Here is a 14,839-nt window from a genome sequence, read left to right as displayed (position 1 = left end):
ACTGAGCACTTACTTCCTTTTAGACATTATCTGCATAGGTGCTTCATAAAAACCAAAAAACCAAACCCATTGCCATACAGTCAATTCTGACTCATAGCGACCCTGTAAACCAAAACCCAAACCCACTGCAGTGGAGTTGATTCGGACTCAAAGTTGATTCGGACTCATAGTGACCCTATATAGGACAGTAGAAATACCCCATAGGGTTTCCAAGAAGTGGCTAGTGGATTTGAACTGCTGACCTTTTGTTTAGCAGCCGAGCTCTTAACCACTGTGCCACCAGGGCTCCATAAGTGCTTCATAGACTCCTTGAATTCATATCCTGGTTTTTTTTTTTTTTTATCACTTACTAGTTCTGTAACCCTGCACATGTTACTTAACCACGCCGTGCCTCAGTTTCCTCATCTACATAATAACAGTACCACTTCAAAGGGTTTGAGAATATTAAAAATTAATCTCTGTAAAGCACTTGTAAAGCCCAGCATATGGTAAACATTCACTAAACACTAGCAATTATTACTTAGATCAGCCCCCTCCACGCTCCCAGGCTGAGGGGCAGCTCTCACCCTCAGTGGGCTATTTTGTACTACAAATCCTCATTTCCTTGCAGATCTCCATTCAGATCCTGGAAGCGCGCAGGGATCACTGCAGCTTGGCCATATAATTGGGGCAGATGAACTTTAGAGCAAGGGCTCATTTCTCATCAGGTGGGAGGGTGGGGATTTGAAAATGATGATAAAGATCTCCTGGAAATACTGCTGGGCACCAAACTGTAGTGCAGAAAGCTCGTGCGCATACCTACGTGTACACACACGCACACACACACACACACACCGCTGGGCTTCTGTGCTTTTTGCATTTAGGTTACGACTCACCTAAGTGAGTGGGTTGTCCTTTGCACTGAATAAAAAAACGAGTCCCCCTTCATGAGGACCCTGGGTAATTCCCACCCTGATGGACCAGAGTCCTGGATGCCAGCGTGAAAAATGGAGGGAGGACGGTTCCATCCTCTAGCATGTGACACAGCCAGAAAACTTATTCTGCAAGGCTTTGTTAGAAAAGTAAGGGAAGACCATATGTTCCGTCTTGTAGAGAGAGGAAGAATAGAATAGAATCGATCAGAACAGAACAGAATGAGATTTAGAGCAGGAAAGAATCAAGACACGCGGATCTCTCGTCATCTAAGCCTCGGACCATTTCTTCAGAGAGCCTTGCTCCTGTCCTCCTTCACCCCTGTAACTACAGCGACCTGCTTATTGTTCAGCTCCCGCCTGCACCTCAAACAGGGCTTGAACCCCTGCTGAGAATCTGCATTTCTAACAAGTTCCCAGGCGAGGCTAATGCTTATGGTTAGGGACCAATTCTGTGAACCACTAGTAAAGCAGCGGTTCTCAAAATTTATTATGCAGAAGAACCACCTAGAGAGCTTGTAACAATGTAGATTCGGACTCTGTAGTATATCTGCGGTGGAAAAGCAAATGCTCAACAGGGGTTCTAACTGGTTCCGGTTCGAAGCCCCTGCATTGAAACCACTGGGGCTCCATCCCCGCGGCGGGAACATAAAGCCGCCCTCCGAAGCTCTGATTGGAGGGGTGGATACAACTAGTCCTGTGCCTTCGGGCGGCGCGTCTGCCTCCTCCCTCGGCCGGACGTCCGCTGGGAGGGTCGGCGGGCTTGGGCGCCCGTGCGCCCGCCCCTCCCGGAGACACGCCCCTCCGGAGACACGCCCCGCGGCCCCGCCCCCGGAGCCCCGCCCCGGAGCCCCGCCCCTCCCAGGGCCCCGCCCCTCCCGCGCCCCGCCCCGCCCGGAGCCCGCGTCCCGCCCCGCCCCGGCCGTACCTGAGCTGGCGCGGCTCGCAGTCCACGCCCGGCAGCAGCAGCCGGGCCGCCTGGCGGACGTCGTCGCTGTCCATGGAGAAGCTGCGGCGGTGGCCGGCGTGCGCCACGGCCACCCGGATCCATTCCATCAGCGGCGGCAGCACGAGGAAAGGCCTGCAGCCGGGAGAGGGAGGCGGAGAGGCGGCGTTAGGGCGGCCGTGGCGGCAGGGGCTACCCGCTCAGCCCCACCCCCTGCTCGTGGCCTGCCCCCCGCCCTCCTCCTGTCCCTGGGGACCCTGCCTCTGCGTCCCGGAGCACTGGGAGAGCCCTTGGAGGCATCCGGACCCCGCTGGGGACGTCGGAGCGGGCTCTTTTGAATCTTTGGGCCTCAGTTTCCTCATCTGTAAAATAGGGATGGGAACTACCCAGCGGTAAGATGTAACTATTCTGTGAATATTATCCCTCTGAGGGATCATGTGACCGTAAACGAGATGACTCACTTTAAAGCACCAAGCACAGAGGCTGGCACTTAGAAGAAAATCCGACAAACCCCTGGTGTGATTGGTACAGGCTCCCAGATCCTGGGCTCAAGCCTAAAGTGTCCTTCAGCAACTGCTTCCTATTCTCAGTGTGCTCCCCTCTCATTCTTAGGGGCTCTGCTAGGCCCGAGCACCGTGCTGCCAACAGGCTTTAGCACCTGGAAAAGGCACAAAGAGAGCCAAGGCAACAGCCAGCGTTCCCTGAGAGCCAGGCTGGCGGCACCCAGTAACAGCCAGGAAAGCTGGCTCTTGGGACCTTGGCTACGCCGGTGAAGTCTGGAAGCCTCAAGCACTGAGACACACAGGATGACCCAACTCTTTGACATATTAGACTGAGGTGCAGAGGATAAAATGAGTGAAAGCAAGTGAACTGTGCCTGCATGAAGTGGTCCTCGAGCTGGAGATGGTCTGAAGACCAAAGAGAAAGGCCAAGGTTTCTTGATAAACAACAACTCACATCTGTGACCAATACAAGATGTAGAAGCAGAGGAAAAAAATTATATTTCAAATGCACTTCTTAGTGAGCAAAAGCAGTCTGAAAATAGCTTGGGGAAGGGGGGGGAATAAAACATGCAGCACCTCACTTACTTTAAGAAAAACTTGAATGACACAACCCTGGGAAAAATCACTTTGTATTAAAAGGGGGTTCTTGGCACAACGGTCAGGATTGCCAAGCGGGTCAGACACACATGTAATCATGTTCTCATTCTCCTGCCTTGTATTAAAACCTCTCTTAAGAAAGTAAAAAAGAAAGAAAGAAAGCAGATTCCCTGGCCCCATCCTCTCGGATTCTGATTGCAGAGGGTCCCAGAATATAATTTCAATAAGCAGCCCCCATGATTCTGATTTTGGTGGACCAAGGACCACAGTTTAAGAAATGCACTGTAGATCAAAAAGGTTTTCTACCATGCGGCAGGGCTGGGACCAGGGTTAAGCAAGTGAGGCACCCTAGGGAACAAAAAGGAGGCCAGGTTGTATGTACAAGTGTGATCTATCCCTGGTGGTCCTGATCTTCATTTTCACTTGGCTACCACAGAGGGAGACGAAGATGGGAAATAAAAGGCAGCTGACCCCCTCACATGATGTCAATGTCATGGTTTTCCTACAAAAACTTTTGGTGGCAGGTTCCAGTTTTCATGGAGTTAAACCTGTTTATCCAATGTTGTTAATATTCAGTAGCTAAGCCTTTTACTTTCATCTCTGTTAATCCCATTCATGACCTCATGTAAATGCTCAGGACCATTCTATGAGCTCGATATGATTGTGCCCATTTTATAGATCAGGAGAATGAAGTTTATTGAGGTTAAGTCACATGTCCTAGATCACAAGTTTAGCAAGTAATACAGCTGAAAGTCAGACTCAACTTATTTGACTGCACGGTCTTTGTGGTTTAGCCCATGTGATACTGACATTCTTTTGTTCAGGTTCCCAGAATGCACGTGTTACCCAGCATGCACTTGTTACCCCAGTGGAGCTGGTCATGGGCCCTTCATGGCACATCATGTTCACTCCAGCTCATGCAGTTCAGTCCCCTTCTGTAAGGCTTCCAGCCCTTTACAAATCCATACCCCACCTACCCTTCAAACCACTGTGGAAATCTCACCCTGCCCTAAACCTTTCTCCCAACAACTTCGCCCCACATGGATCCCTCCCATTGTGAGCCCCATCCCAGAGGACTTCCCTGGCCTGACATGCTGGCACAGCAGATGCACCACTAGAAAGTAAACTCCACGAGGGCAGGGACCCAGGGCTGCTGGGTCCAGCAGCAGCCCCAGAACCGTGCCTGGCAGACTGTAAGCACTTGATAAATATCTGTTCAAGAGACCGACTAAGATTGACCAATTTTTTACTGGGTGAAATGGATAAAATCGAGTTTCTGGACCTGTAGACCCATGGGCAGACTCCCAGGGACTTGCTGAAGAATCAGCCTGCTGCTTAGACTGTCTCCCTTATTCTCTCTTTCTCTTCATCACCTAAACTGAATCAGGTGCTCAATAAACACACACTGACTTGAAATTGAATTGAATTCTACTGTCTCAGGTGGGCAAGACTTATTTTTGTCACCGTGTGTCCATCTCCATTGGAAACCATCCGTGAGTCCTCACAGAACTCCCCCTGGGTTGTTTTTCAGAGGTGGCATCCCACCCTGCCTTTCCTTTGCTCAGTGCCCCCAAAGCAAGACCCACAACCCCATCCCCTGGGGGGCTGCGTCTCCATCCTAGAACTGCCCTGCGGCTGCTGTCTTTCCTGTTTGATGCTCAGGCCCAGGGCATATAGCCAGCGCCTGATGAATACCAACGAGGAGCAAAAAGAGGCTCTGCTGCTTTCCAAATAGCACCTTTAATAAGTATAAGAAACCCTTAGCCCCAGGATTCTAGCCTTCTCTGGAATTTTCTGTGTCCTTAATCTCTCCTTTCAACATTGCCTTCTCTTTGTCACTCTGACTTCAACAGTTTATAAGCTCATGAATTCTTTGCCAGCAACTCATTTAAAATGCTTACCTTGTTTACTCAGAGGGGGAAAAATAGCATTATTTGTGATGTTTTCCTTGGAGGAGTTGGAGGTGGGAAAGAATTCTAGGGCCTTGAGTTAAGGAGAACGCTGGGGGAAAAATATTATATTCTTCTTATATATTTTTAAAGAGAACAATGTTCTACTCGCTACCTACTTTATTCTAAGTTGTCTGTGGTGACTGAAAGGAAACTTGAGGAGGTCATGGTTCAGTGAAGTGGTTTTTAGTCTTTGTTGAACGTAAGAAGCACGTGAGAGCTTGTTGAAATTGCAAAGGCCCTGATATCACCCTCAGAATTTTGGCTCAGCAGGTGGGGGGAGGAGGCTGGGCCTCTGTATTCTAAATAAGCTCCCCTGGGAATTCCGGAGCAGGCCAGGTTTGGGAGCCACTGGCTGGGTGGCCTGAGGTGAACACAGGGGGAGATGGTGAACTCAGACAGGGCGGTGGCCATTTTAATCTTTGCTATGGTTTTTTTTATGGTGTTGGACAAGAAGATGTGTGGGTGAGAATATGCAGTGTGATGGATCGATTTTATATGGCCTGTCTCACCATGGTCTTGTAACTCCCACCAAATGATAGGGTGGGGTTATGCAAATAAGTTGCTTGTGGCCCACCAAGGGGATTGGACAGCTTGCTAATAGTACAAATAAGGAGCATGGCACCCTTGTGCCATTAAGTCAAAGATTTTGAGATGGAAGATTATCCTGGATTATCTGAGTGGGTCCTAAGTGCAATCACAAGTGTCCTTACAAGAGGGAGGAAGAGGGAGATTTGACAGAATGCGATGTGATACTGAAGCAAGATGCTACGCTGCTGGTCTTGAAGATGGAAGAAGAGGTCAGGAGTTGAGGAATGCAAGGAATGTAGCTCCAGAAGGTGGAAGAGGCAAAGAAGGGAATTCTCCTCTAGAATCTCCAGAAGAAAGCAGCCCTGCCAGTTGACCCTTTGATTTCAGCCCAGTGAAACTGAGTTTGGACTTCTGTTCTCCAGAACTATAAGAGAATAAATGTTTGCTGTTTGAATAAGCCGCTAAGTATGTGGCAGTTTGTTACAGCAGCAATAGGAAACCAATACAATCAGGAAGCCAGGGTATAGAAAAGGTCACAGAGGGTGAAGTTGAAGACATGGTGCTGAAGAACATGGACCAAGTATTAAGCTAGGGGTGAGGTCATCCACCAAAAAAAAAAAAAAACCCAAACCTGTTGTCACTGAGTCGGTTATGGCAACCCCTGTGTTACAAAGTAGAACTAAGCTCTACAGAGTTTTCTTGGCTGTAATCTTTACAGAAAGCAGATTGGCAGGCCTCTCTTCTGCAGTGCTGCTTGTTAGGTTTGAACTGCCAACCTTTAGGTTAGTAGTTGAGCAAAACCATTTTTGTCACTCAGGGACCTAGGGCATCCACAGGGCTCTGGAATTCGTCTAAGACACCTCAACTGCCTTGTTTCTGAGGTTAGAGAAAACGACTGTGTTTGGTCTTTTTGAATCAAACTTGAGCGAGGGGGTCCCCAGCCCAAGAAGTCCCAAGGTTTCAGTCTGCAGTGGAGAAATTTCAACAGGAAGCTCAAACTCTTTAGAACTGATGGTGTTTGGCTCATTTCCTTTAGTGGTCAGAGGCATGGGCCTTGGAGAGAGATTGACCAGGAGCTGGATTCCAGCTCCACTTTCTAGCTGTGTGACCTTGAGTATGCTATTTCAATTGTTGTGCCTCAATTCCCTCATCATGAAAATGGGATAATAACAGTGCCTTCTCCAGAGAATGTGCTAGGCTGAAAAATGGCACCAAATATGTCCACATCATCATACATGGACATAAATGTTACCGTCTTGGCAAGAGGGGCTTTGCAGACATGATTAAGGATTTTGAGATGTGGAGATTATCCTGGGTTATCCAGGTGGTACCTAAATGTATTCACAAGGGTCCTTATAGGAGGCAAGACAGTCAAAAGAGGAAGTGGGAGATGTGATAAGAGAAGTAAGAAGGTAAGAAGATGGAGAGATGCTAAGTTATGGGGATCATAAGCCAAGAAAGCAGGCAGCCCCGAGAAGCTAAAAAAGACAAGGAAATGGACTCTCCTCTCAGATTCCAGAAGGAACCAGCCCTGCCCACACCTTGACTTTAGCCCAGTATGACTAATTTTGGACTTCTGGCTTCCTGAACTGTAAGGGAATAAATGTGTGTTGTCCTAAGTCTCCAAATTTGTAACAGTAGCCACAGGAATCAATTTGTGTTGTTTTAAGCCACTGAGTTTTGTTAATTTGTAGCAGCAACCATAGGAAGCTAATACAGAGGGTTGTCGGAAGGATTGAATGAGACGATCTACGTAACCTGGCGACTGGCACCAAGTCAGTGCCCCATCAATGGTCGCTGTGATTATCATCATCACCGACATTGTTTTTAGCTTCACTCGGTCTTCCCTCTGCTGGACCGAGAAAAAGGCCCTGCTGCAGAGACCCACACAGAGGGAAGCTCCTGCCTTCTCTTTCAAACCGAAGTAAACCTCTGCAGTTGCTGGAGCCTCTTTTTTATGAATTCCATGGCTCTGACTTTTCATCTTTGTGGTTACTTGCTGAGCCTTTTCTTAGGCTGGAGAGGAATTCAGATGTTCAACTGTGGTTTAGAAAGCTCATAATTCCAGAGATACAGGGACTGAGGGAAAAGCAGGATTGATAGTAGGCAATGTTCAGTGCTGGTTTCTATAGTGATATTCACTGTAACCTCACTGTATCTGTGGGCACCAAATCCAGGAAGATGGCAGAGGTAAGAGAGGCCATGGCTGGTTACTATAGTGACAGCCCTACAGGGCAAGGTGTGGCAGGCTGCCCACGAGGGTGGTTCCTGCAGATGCCCTGGAGTGGCAGGAGCCATAGAGTATGTCCTAGTCAGTGCATCTCAAACATTCATGTGCACAGGACTCACCCAGAGATCTTGCTAAAATGCAGATTCTGAACACAGGGCCTGAGAGTCTGCATTTCAAACAAGCTCCCAGGTTGTGATGCAGCTACTAGTCAATGGACCCCAGTTTGAGTAACCAGGCCCAGGGAGCACTGTGACCAGGGAAGGCGAATTATTATTGTGCTCAGGGGGTGAAAGTAAGGCCAGAAATGAAAGAGTGTTAAGAGGGTCAGAGGTCCAAGAGACAGTGGAATGGAGAAAGGAGCTTCTTTGTCTTCCTCCCCACCTCCCCCCTGCCGCCCCCAGTAAAAAATCCAAAGCTGTTGCCATCAAGTTGATTCTGACTCATGATGACCCCATATGTTACAGAGTAGAAATGCTCCATAGGGTTTTCTGGATCGTAATCTTGATGGAAGCAGGTCTCCAGGCCTGTATTCCGTGGCACTGCTGGGTGGGTTTGAACTGCCAACCTTTAGGCTAATAGGCGAGTACAAACTGTTTGTGCCACTCAGGGACCTTCTAGATCTCCTGTGTAAAGCCTAGGCTGGTGCATCTGATCGACTGAGCCTAGTTCACAAGCCTGTGGCTGAGTTGCAAGGGAGGCTAGCCAAGCAAATGTCTGTCGATTTCAGCTTTTATTGTGGGAAGTGGGTTTTGCCTCTCACTAAGACGCATGGGGTTCAGATGCTAAAAAGTGACAAACAACAGCAGCTTCAAGTTTTAAAGCACCTCGTCTGTGCTGGGAACTATTCTCAATTAATCTTCCAATGAAGAGACAGGATTTTTCGGTCTTGGGGAGTTTGTTCTGAACCAAACATCTGTCTTCTTGTCTGGCAGGCATTTTGTATTCGGTGACGTGTCCCATCATCTCGAGGAATTCTGTGCTTACAAAATGCACCTGTGATGGGACTGAATTGTTTGCAGGGACGCAGCCTCCTTTTTCTACCACCGATTCCAGTACCTCCACCATCACACACAATCAGCCAGGGGTGAGACGGAGGACACTTGGGGTGCTGGAGCACACCCAGGCAGAGGCGGATTAACCAGTAAGCATGGTATGCACCTGCTTACAGTAAGCAAGGTACACATGGGCTTAATTGTGTTTGCTTACTAATCTGTAGTGGACAATTTCAGGGGTTTCACTACATCTTTGACGTGGTGAAAATCGGGTCAAACTGTTCACTACAGATTAGTCAGTAAACAAAATTAAGTCCATGCAACCCTGGTGGCACAGTGGTTAAGTGCTATGGCTGCTAACCAAAAGGTCGGCAGTTCAAATCCACCAGGCGCTCCTTGGAAACCCTGTAGAGTAGTTCTACTCTGTCCTGTAGGGTCACTATGAGTCAAAATTGACTCGACAGCAATGGGTTTGGTTTGGGTTATACCTTGCTTATTAGGTAATCTGTCCCTGCACCCGGATGACTTCCCAACATCCAGAGTGTATACACACACCAGTTGGGAACTTTGAAACAAAAGACATTGTTATGGATTGAATTGTGTCCTCCAAAAATAGATGTTGAAGTCCTAACCCCTGTTCCTGTGAATGCAGTTCTGTTTGGAAACAGGGTTTTTCTTTTGTTATGTCAATGGCACCATACTGGAGTAGAGTGGGTCCTAAATTTAATCCCTTCCGAAATGGTGTTTAATAAATGCAGTACAGATGCAGAGAGGCAGACAGACAAGGAGAAACACCACGTGATGATGGAGCAGATGCATGTATACGCAGCAAAAGAACGCCAAGGGTTGCTGGCAGCCAGCAGAAACTAGGAGAGAGGCCCACAGAAGGAACGGTCATGGCCAAGATCCTGATTCGGACTTACAGCCTTCAGAATTGTAAGCAAGAAATTTCTGTTCTTCAAAGCCACCCACTTGGTGGTATTTTGTTATGTCAGCACTAGGATGCTACGACACAGTAGCGGCAACAATGGACTCAAACATATCAAAGATGATGAAGATGGTGCAGGACTGGGCAATGTTTATGTTCTGTTATACATAACGTCACCATGAGTCGGCGTCGACTCGACAGCAGCTAACAGCAACAACAACAAGGAAAGGAAAACAGGCATAATAGGTAGGATCTATGCTTTTAGGGGAAAGTAAGTCATTTTGTACCAAAAGGACAAGTCCTTTAAAGTGTGAAAGCCAGCCCCACTTATGGGGCAATTACATCAATTCACTGAAGTGGGGTGAGTGCCCAGGGGCTCTGGGTGAGGAGGTGATCTTGCTAATGGTACCAGCAGGCGCATGTGACTGACCACGGATCATCTTTGGCTTTCCTGTCACACGCTCTAAGGAAGGTGATTCGGAGGGCTGAAGGGCTGTAGGTGGGGTGTTGAGGAGCAAACAGGTTCAGGCAGAGAAAATAAGAGTTGAGAATAGCAACAACCTCCATCCTGCCTGCAAGTGGACTTGCACACCCCCCCAGCCTTCATCTTCCCCTCTTGTCCCAGCAGGAAGGATTCTTCCTCTGTCTACCCTCTCCTGCTTCCCAGGGGACTTCCACCTCCATCTCCTCTGTGTCTTTCCCAGCAGCATTTAAGCAGCCAACACACTCCCTTGTCTCTCACAATTTAAGGAGGATAAGAGCAAAAATAATCAAGTGTTAGAATTCACAGCCCTTTGCTTAATTAAGGAGGCTCAGCTATTGGGCTACTTCACATGTGAATGGAGTGATGGGCAGCTATGGGGAAAGGGGAGAAGCTGAGAAAAACTAGTTCTATTGACATAAAAAATTCACAGAGAGACCTGGGAAAAATGGTGGAATCTGGAAGATGGAGGGAAGGGGGTGAGGTGGGTATTTTTTGAGAGACTGGACTGTGGTAGCTGCTTATAAGTCCAGCCTTGCCTTTTCTAGTCCATTCTCCATGCTGCATCAATCTCACCATGCTCCCCAGGCACACTGTGTCCTCGGCATTGGAGGTTACCTGCAGTCCGCAACCACACTATTCCATTTTGGGCTTCCTGGTCTTTGGAAATGCTATTTCTTCTCCTAAAATGCTTGCACATCCGTTCTGGCCCACATCTTCTGTTATGGATTGAATTGTGTCCCCCCCGGAAGAAATGTGGAAGTTCTCACCCCTTGTCATAGTTATCTAGAGCTGCTATAACAGAAATACCACAAGTGGATGGCTTTAACAAAGAGAAATTTATTCTCTTAGTCTAGGAGGCTAGAAGTATGAATTCAGGGCGCCAGATCCAGGGGAAGGCTTTCTCTCTCTGTCAACTCTGGGGGAAGGTCCTTGTCATCAATCTTTCCCTGGTCTAGGAGCTTCTCGGTGCAAGGACCCCGGTTTCAAAGGACACACTCTTCTACTGGCTTAAGATACAACCTAATCTTGTAGATGGAGTCCAGCCTCATTAACATAACTGCCACTAATCCCATTTCATTAGCGTCATAGAGAGAGGATTTACAACACATGGGAAAATCACATCAGATGACAAAATGGTGGACAATCACACAATACTGGGAATCATGGCGTAGCTAAGTTGGCAGATATTTTGGGGGAGTACAATTCAATCATGACACCTCTGTACCTGTAAATATAAACTTGTTTTGAAATTGGGTTTTTTTTTTTATTACATTAATGAGGTTATACCAGAGAGTAGGGTGGGTCCTAAACCTAATCACTTCTAAGTGGTGTCTTATAAAAAGAGCAGGGTAGACACACAGACACACAGGGGAAGATAGACACCATGTGAGGATCATCTACAAGCAAAGGAATGCCAAGGATTGCCGGCAGACTACAGAAACTGGCAGGATTAGCATGGCTGAGACCCTGATTTGGGCTTTTAGCCTCTAGAACTGTGAAACAATAAACTTCTGTTCTCTAAAGCCACCCACTTGTGGTACGTGGTTATGGCAGCACTAGGAAATAAGACACCTTTTCTTCCTGGTGGGTTCCTACTTGCCCTTCCAGCCTAAGCTTCCATGTCACTTCCTCAGGGAAAGCCTTTGGCAGGGAAACATCCCTGCCAAGCCTGGGCTAGGGGCCCTCCGCTGCGCTTCCCCTGTCATTGCAGCCCTCACATTGTGTTGTAATTTGTTTCCTCATCTGCCTCTTCATTGTGCGCTCCCTGAGGGCAGTGAATGTGTCTTTCTAACAGTCATAGCCACACGTACATGGTAGGCACCCAGTAGATAGTCACTGAGTAAACGAATGAATAAGGCAAGAGGAATTACTGTTCCTTGATTCATTCAATGAACGTGCATTGAGCATCACAGCTTTGGGGGCAGCTGGCCCGAATTTCTGATCCTTCACTCGGTAACGGGGTGACTAGGAAGACTTTCTCCCTGTCTCAGTTTCCACACTCGTAAAATCTTCTCTTGTGAGGATTAAATAAGGTAATACACATGAATCATTTAGCACAGTGCCTGGAACATAGTAAACAACAAATATGAGCTATTATTGTTATTTTGCCCACAAGGGACTTACCATCTGGTTCAGTAGATTAAACGTAAATACACCTGTCTGACAGTAGTGTGTGTTGCTATGATCCTGAACAGGTTTCAGCAGAGCTTCCAGCCTAAGATGGACTAGGAAGAAAGGCCTGGCAATCTACTTCCAAAAATCAGCCAATGAAAACTCTATGGAGTGCAATGCTCCGGTCCACAACCGATCATGGGGATGGCACAGGACAAGGCAGTGTTTTGTTCTGTTGTGTACAGGGTCACCATGAATAGGGGGCTGACTTGATGGCAGCTAACAACAACAACAATATCAACAATATAAGGTGGATGTTGGTTAAGGGCCACAAGAAGCACAGGTTGAGTGTTATACCTTCCTTCTTTCCTTTCTCTGTCCGTTGCTTAACATTTGTGAAGCACCTACTACATGCCTGACACTGTGCTGGTGCTGGGGATACAAAGATGAATGAGAACAGATCCCCTTAAGGAGTGTCAGTCTAGATGCTCCATCTAGTTCTCCAACTTTGAGGGGCCTCAGAATCACCTGGGGAGCTGGTTAAAATGCATATTCCTGGGTCCTTGTGTTAGGAATTGAATAATGTCCCCCCAAAATGTGTTTCAACTTGGCTAGGCCATGATTCCCAGTATTGTGTGTTTGTCCAAGATTTTGCGATCTAATATGATTATCCTATGTGTTGTAAATCGTAGCTTCTATGTTGTTAATGAGGTAGGATTAGAGGCAGTTATGTTAATGAGGCAGGACTCAATCTATAGGATTAAGTTGTATCTTGAGTCAATTGCTTTTGAGATAGAAAAGAGAGAAGAAAGGAGAAGGACCTCACACCACCAAGAAGTAGTGCCAGGAGCATGTCTTTGGACCTGGGGTCCCTGTGCTGAGAAGCTCCTAGTCCAGGGAAAGATTGGTGACAAGGACCATCTCACAGAGCCGACAGAGAGAAAGCCTTCCCCCGGAGCTGGTGCCCTGAATTTGGACTTCTAGCCTCCTAAACTGTGAGAGAACAAACTTCTGTTTGCTAAACAGTGGTATTTCTGTTACAGCAGCACTAGATAACTAAGGCAGTTAGTTTCCTAGGGTTGCTGTAACAAATTACCAAAAACTTGGTGGCTTAAAACAACAGAAATATATTCTCTCACAGTTCTGTAGGTTAGAAGTCCAAAATCAAGGTATCAGCAGGGCCTATTCCCTCCTGAGGCTCTAGGCAAGAATCCATTCCTTGTCTCTTCCAGCTTCTGGTGGCTGCCAGCATCCCTTCCCTTGATGTGTGACTGCATCACTCCACTCTCTGCCTCCATCTTCACCTTGCCTTCTCTTCTCTGTGTCTCTGCCTTCTCTTCTGTCTCTTAAAAGGACATTTGTGATTGCATTTAGGGTCTATCTAGATAATTCAGGATAATCTTCTCATCTCAAGATCCTTAATCACATCTGCAAACATCCTTTTTCCTTATATGGTAACATTGATAGGCTCCAGGGGTTAGGACCTGTTGTCTTTGGGGGGAGGAACCCTGGTGGCGCAGTGGTTAAAGTGCTCAGCCGGGAACTGAAAAGGTTGGAGGTTCAAGCTGAAAGTCAGCGGTTCCACAGGAGAAAAGTGTGACAGTTTGTTCCTGTAAAGATTACAGCCTTGGACACCCTATGGGGCAGTTCTACTCTGTCCTATAGGGTCGCTATGAGTTGGAATTGACTCCACAGCAAGGGTTCGGTTTTGGGTTTATCTCTGGGGGCCATTATTCAGCTACTGCACTTGGCATCTGTGTCAGCCATTCTCTGCAGGGTGTCTGATGCCTGCCAAAGGCCGAGGGGTCTAGAGTCCTAGCTCTGCACTTCAGGAGGCTCAGCAGGCACGAGACCTCCTCACACACCCACTCAGGGCCCTCCTCTCTAGGTTGCTGGCTATATTCCAGCAGACCTGGCATAGGGCGCGGAGTCCTCTGTGGCCGGAATCTGATCTCAAGTGGGGTGGGATGATGATGGGCCCCAGGATATAAATGGCCCTGGGAGGGAAGTGCTGCTTCAGAAGTGGGGAAGCCACAGGCTCTGTTCGAAGCCACCGCAGACCCCTCCTGCACCCTTGGGCACAAAAGATAAACATCCGGAGGCAGCAGGGGCTGTGCAGCTTCACATCCTGGGAGAAGTGGCTTGAGACGCCTAGAGGGGCAGGCCCTGGCCTGGTCTCAGCCAAGAGGCAAAGGCCAGGAAGGGGACTCCAGGGGTCATCTGGGCTTGCCCCTATCTCCGGAAGGATTATGGTAAAAATTCTGCAGAAGGCAGTACACAGGGCTTACAAAGGAAATCCACCAGGCTTCCCAATCTGGTGAGAGTATGAGGGGAAGGGGTGCACCCCAAAAAAACAGGGCTCTATGTTTGCATACAGGCTCCCTCACTTGCTAGTTGTGGGGACGTGGGCAAGTTTACTTAACTTCTCTGTGCCTCAGTTTCCACATATGTAAAACAGGGGAAGAGTAAGACCACTGCATAGAACTGTTGTGAACATTAAGAGAGAGAATCTCTGTAGGGTTTCCAAGGAGTGGCTGGTGGATTTGAACTGCCAACCTTTTAGTTAGCAGCCAAGTTCTTAACCACTGCACCACCAGGGCTCCTGTGAAGTGCTTAGCACACAGTAAACACTCAACAAAGTTAGCCATTACTGCGA

The 14,839-nt window shown here is 47.9% G+C and overlaps 1 protein-coding gene across 2 annotated transcripts in view; it reads right to left on the bottom strand.

Moving 5' to 3' along the window:
- The window catches only part of ABTB3 (ankyrin repeat and BTB domain containing 3), a 371,198-nt gene that overhangs the window by 88,637 nt on the left and 267,722 nt on the right, over positions 1-14,839 (bottom strand). The window contains exons 1-2 of one of the 2 annotated variants that reach the window (XM_049884272.1): positions 2,119-2,257; positions 1,840-1,992 (exon numbers count right to left, since the gene is read on the bottom strand). In XM_049884272.1, the coding sequence (XP_049740229.1) occupies positions 1,840-1,992; positions 2,119-2,219 (254 nt within the window). In that variant the 5' untranslated portion in view covers positions 2,220-2,257. Of the gene's footprint in view, positions 1-1,839; positions 1,993-2,118; positions 2,258-14,839 lie in introns of those variants that run through there. The other variant, XM_049884271.1, reaches the window with a different exon arrangement.

The sequence above is a fragment of the Elephas maximus genome, chromosome 4 (assembly GCF_024166365.1).
Source record: "Elephas maximus indicus isolate mEleMax1 chromosome 4, mEleMax1 primary haplotype, whole genome shotgun sequence".
In the NCBI taxonomy this organism is placed as follows: domain Eukaryota; kingdom Metazoa; phylum Chordata; class Mammalia; order Proboscidea; family Elephantidae; genus Elephas; species Elephas maximus.
Note: the sequence above shows the minus strand (reverse complement) of the source record. Positions and strands in the feature narration are given on the sequence as shown.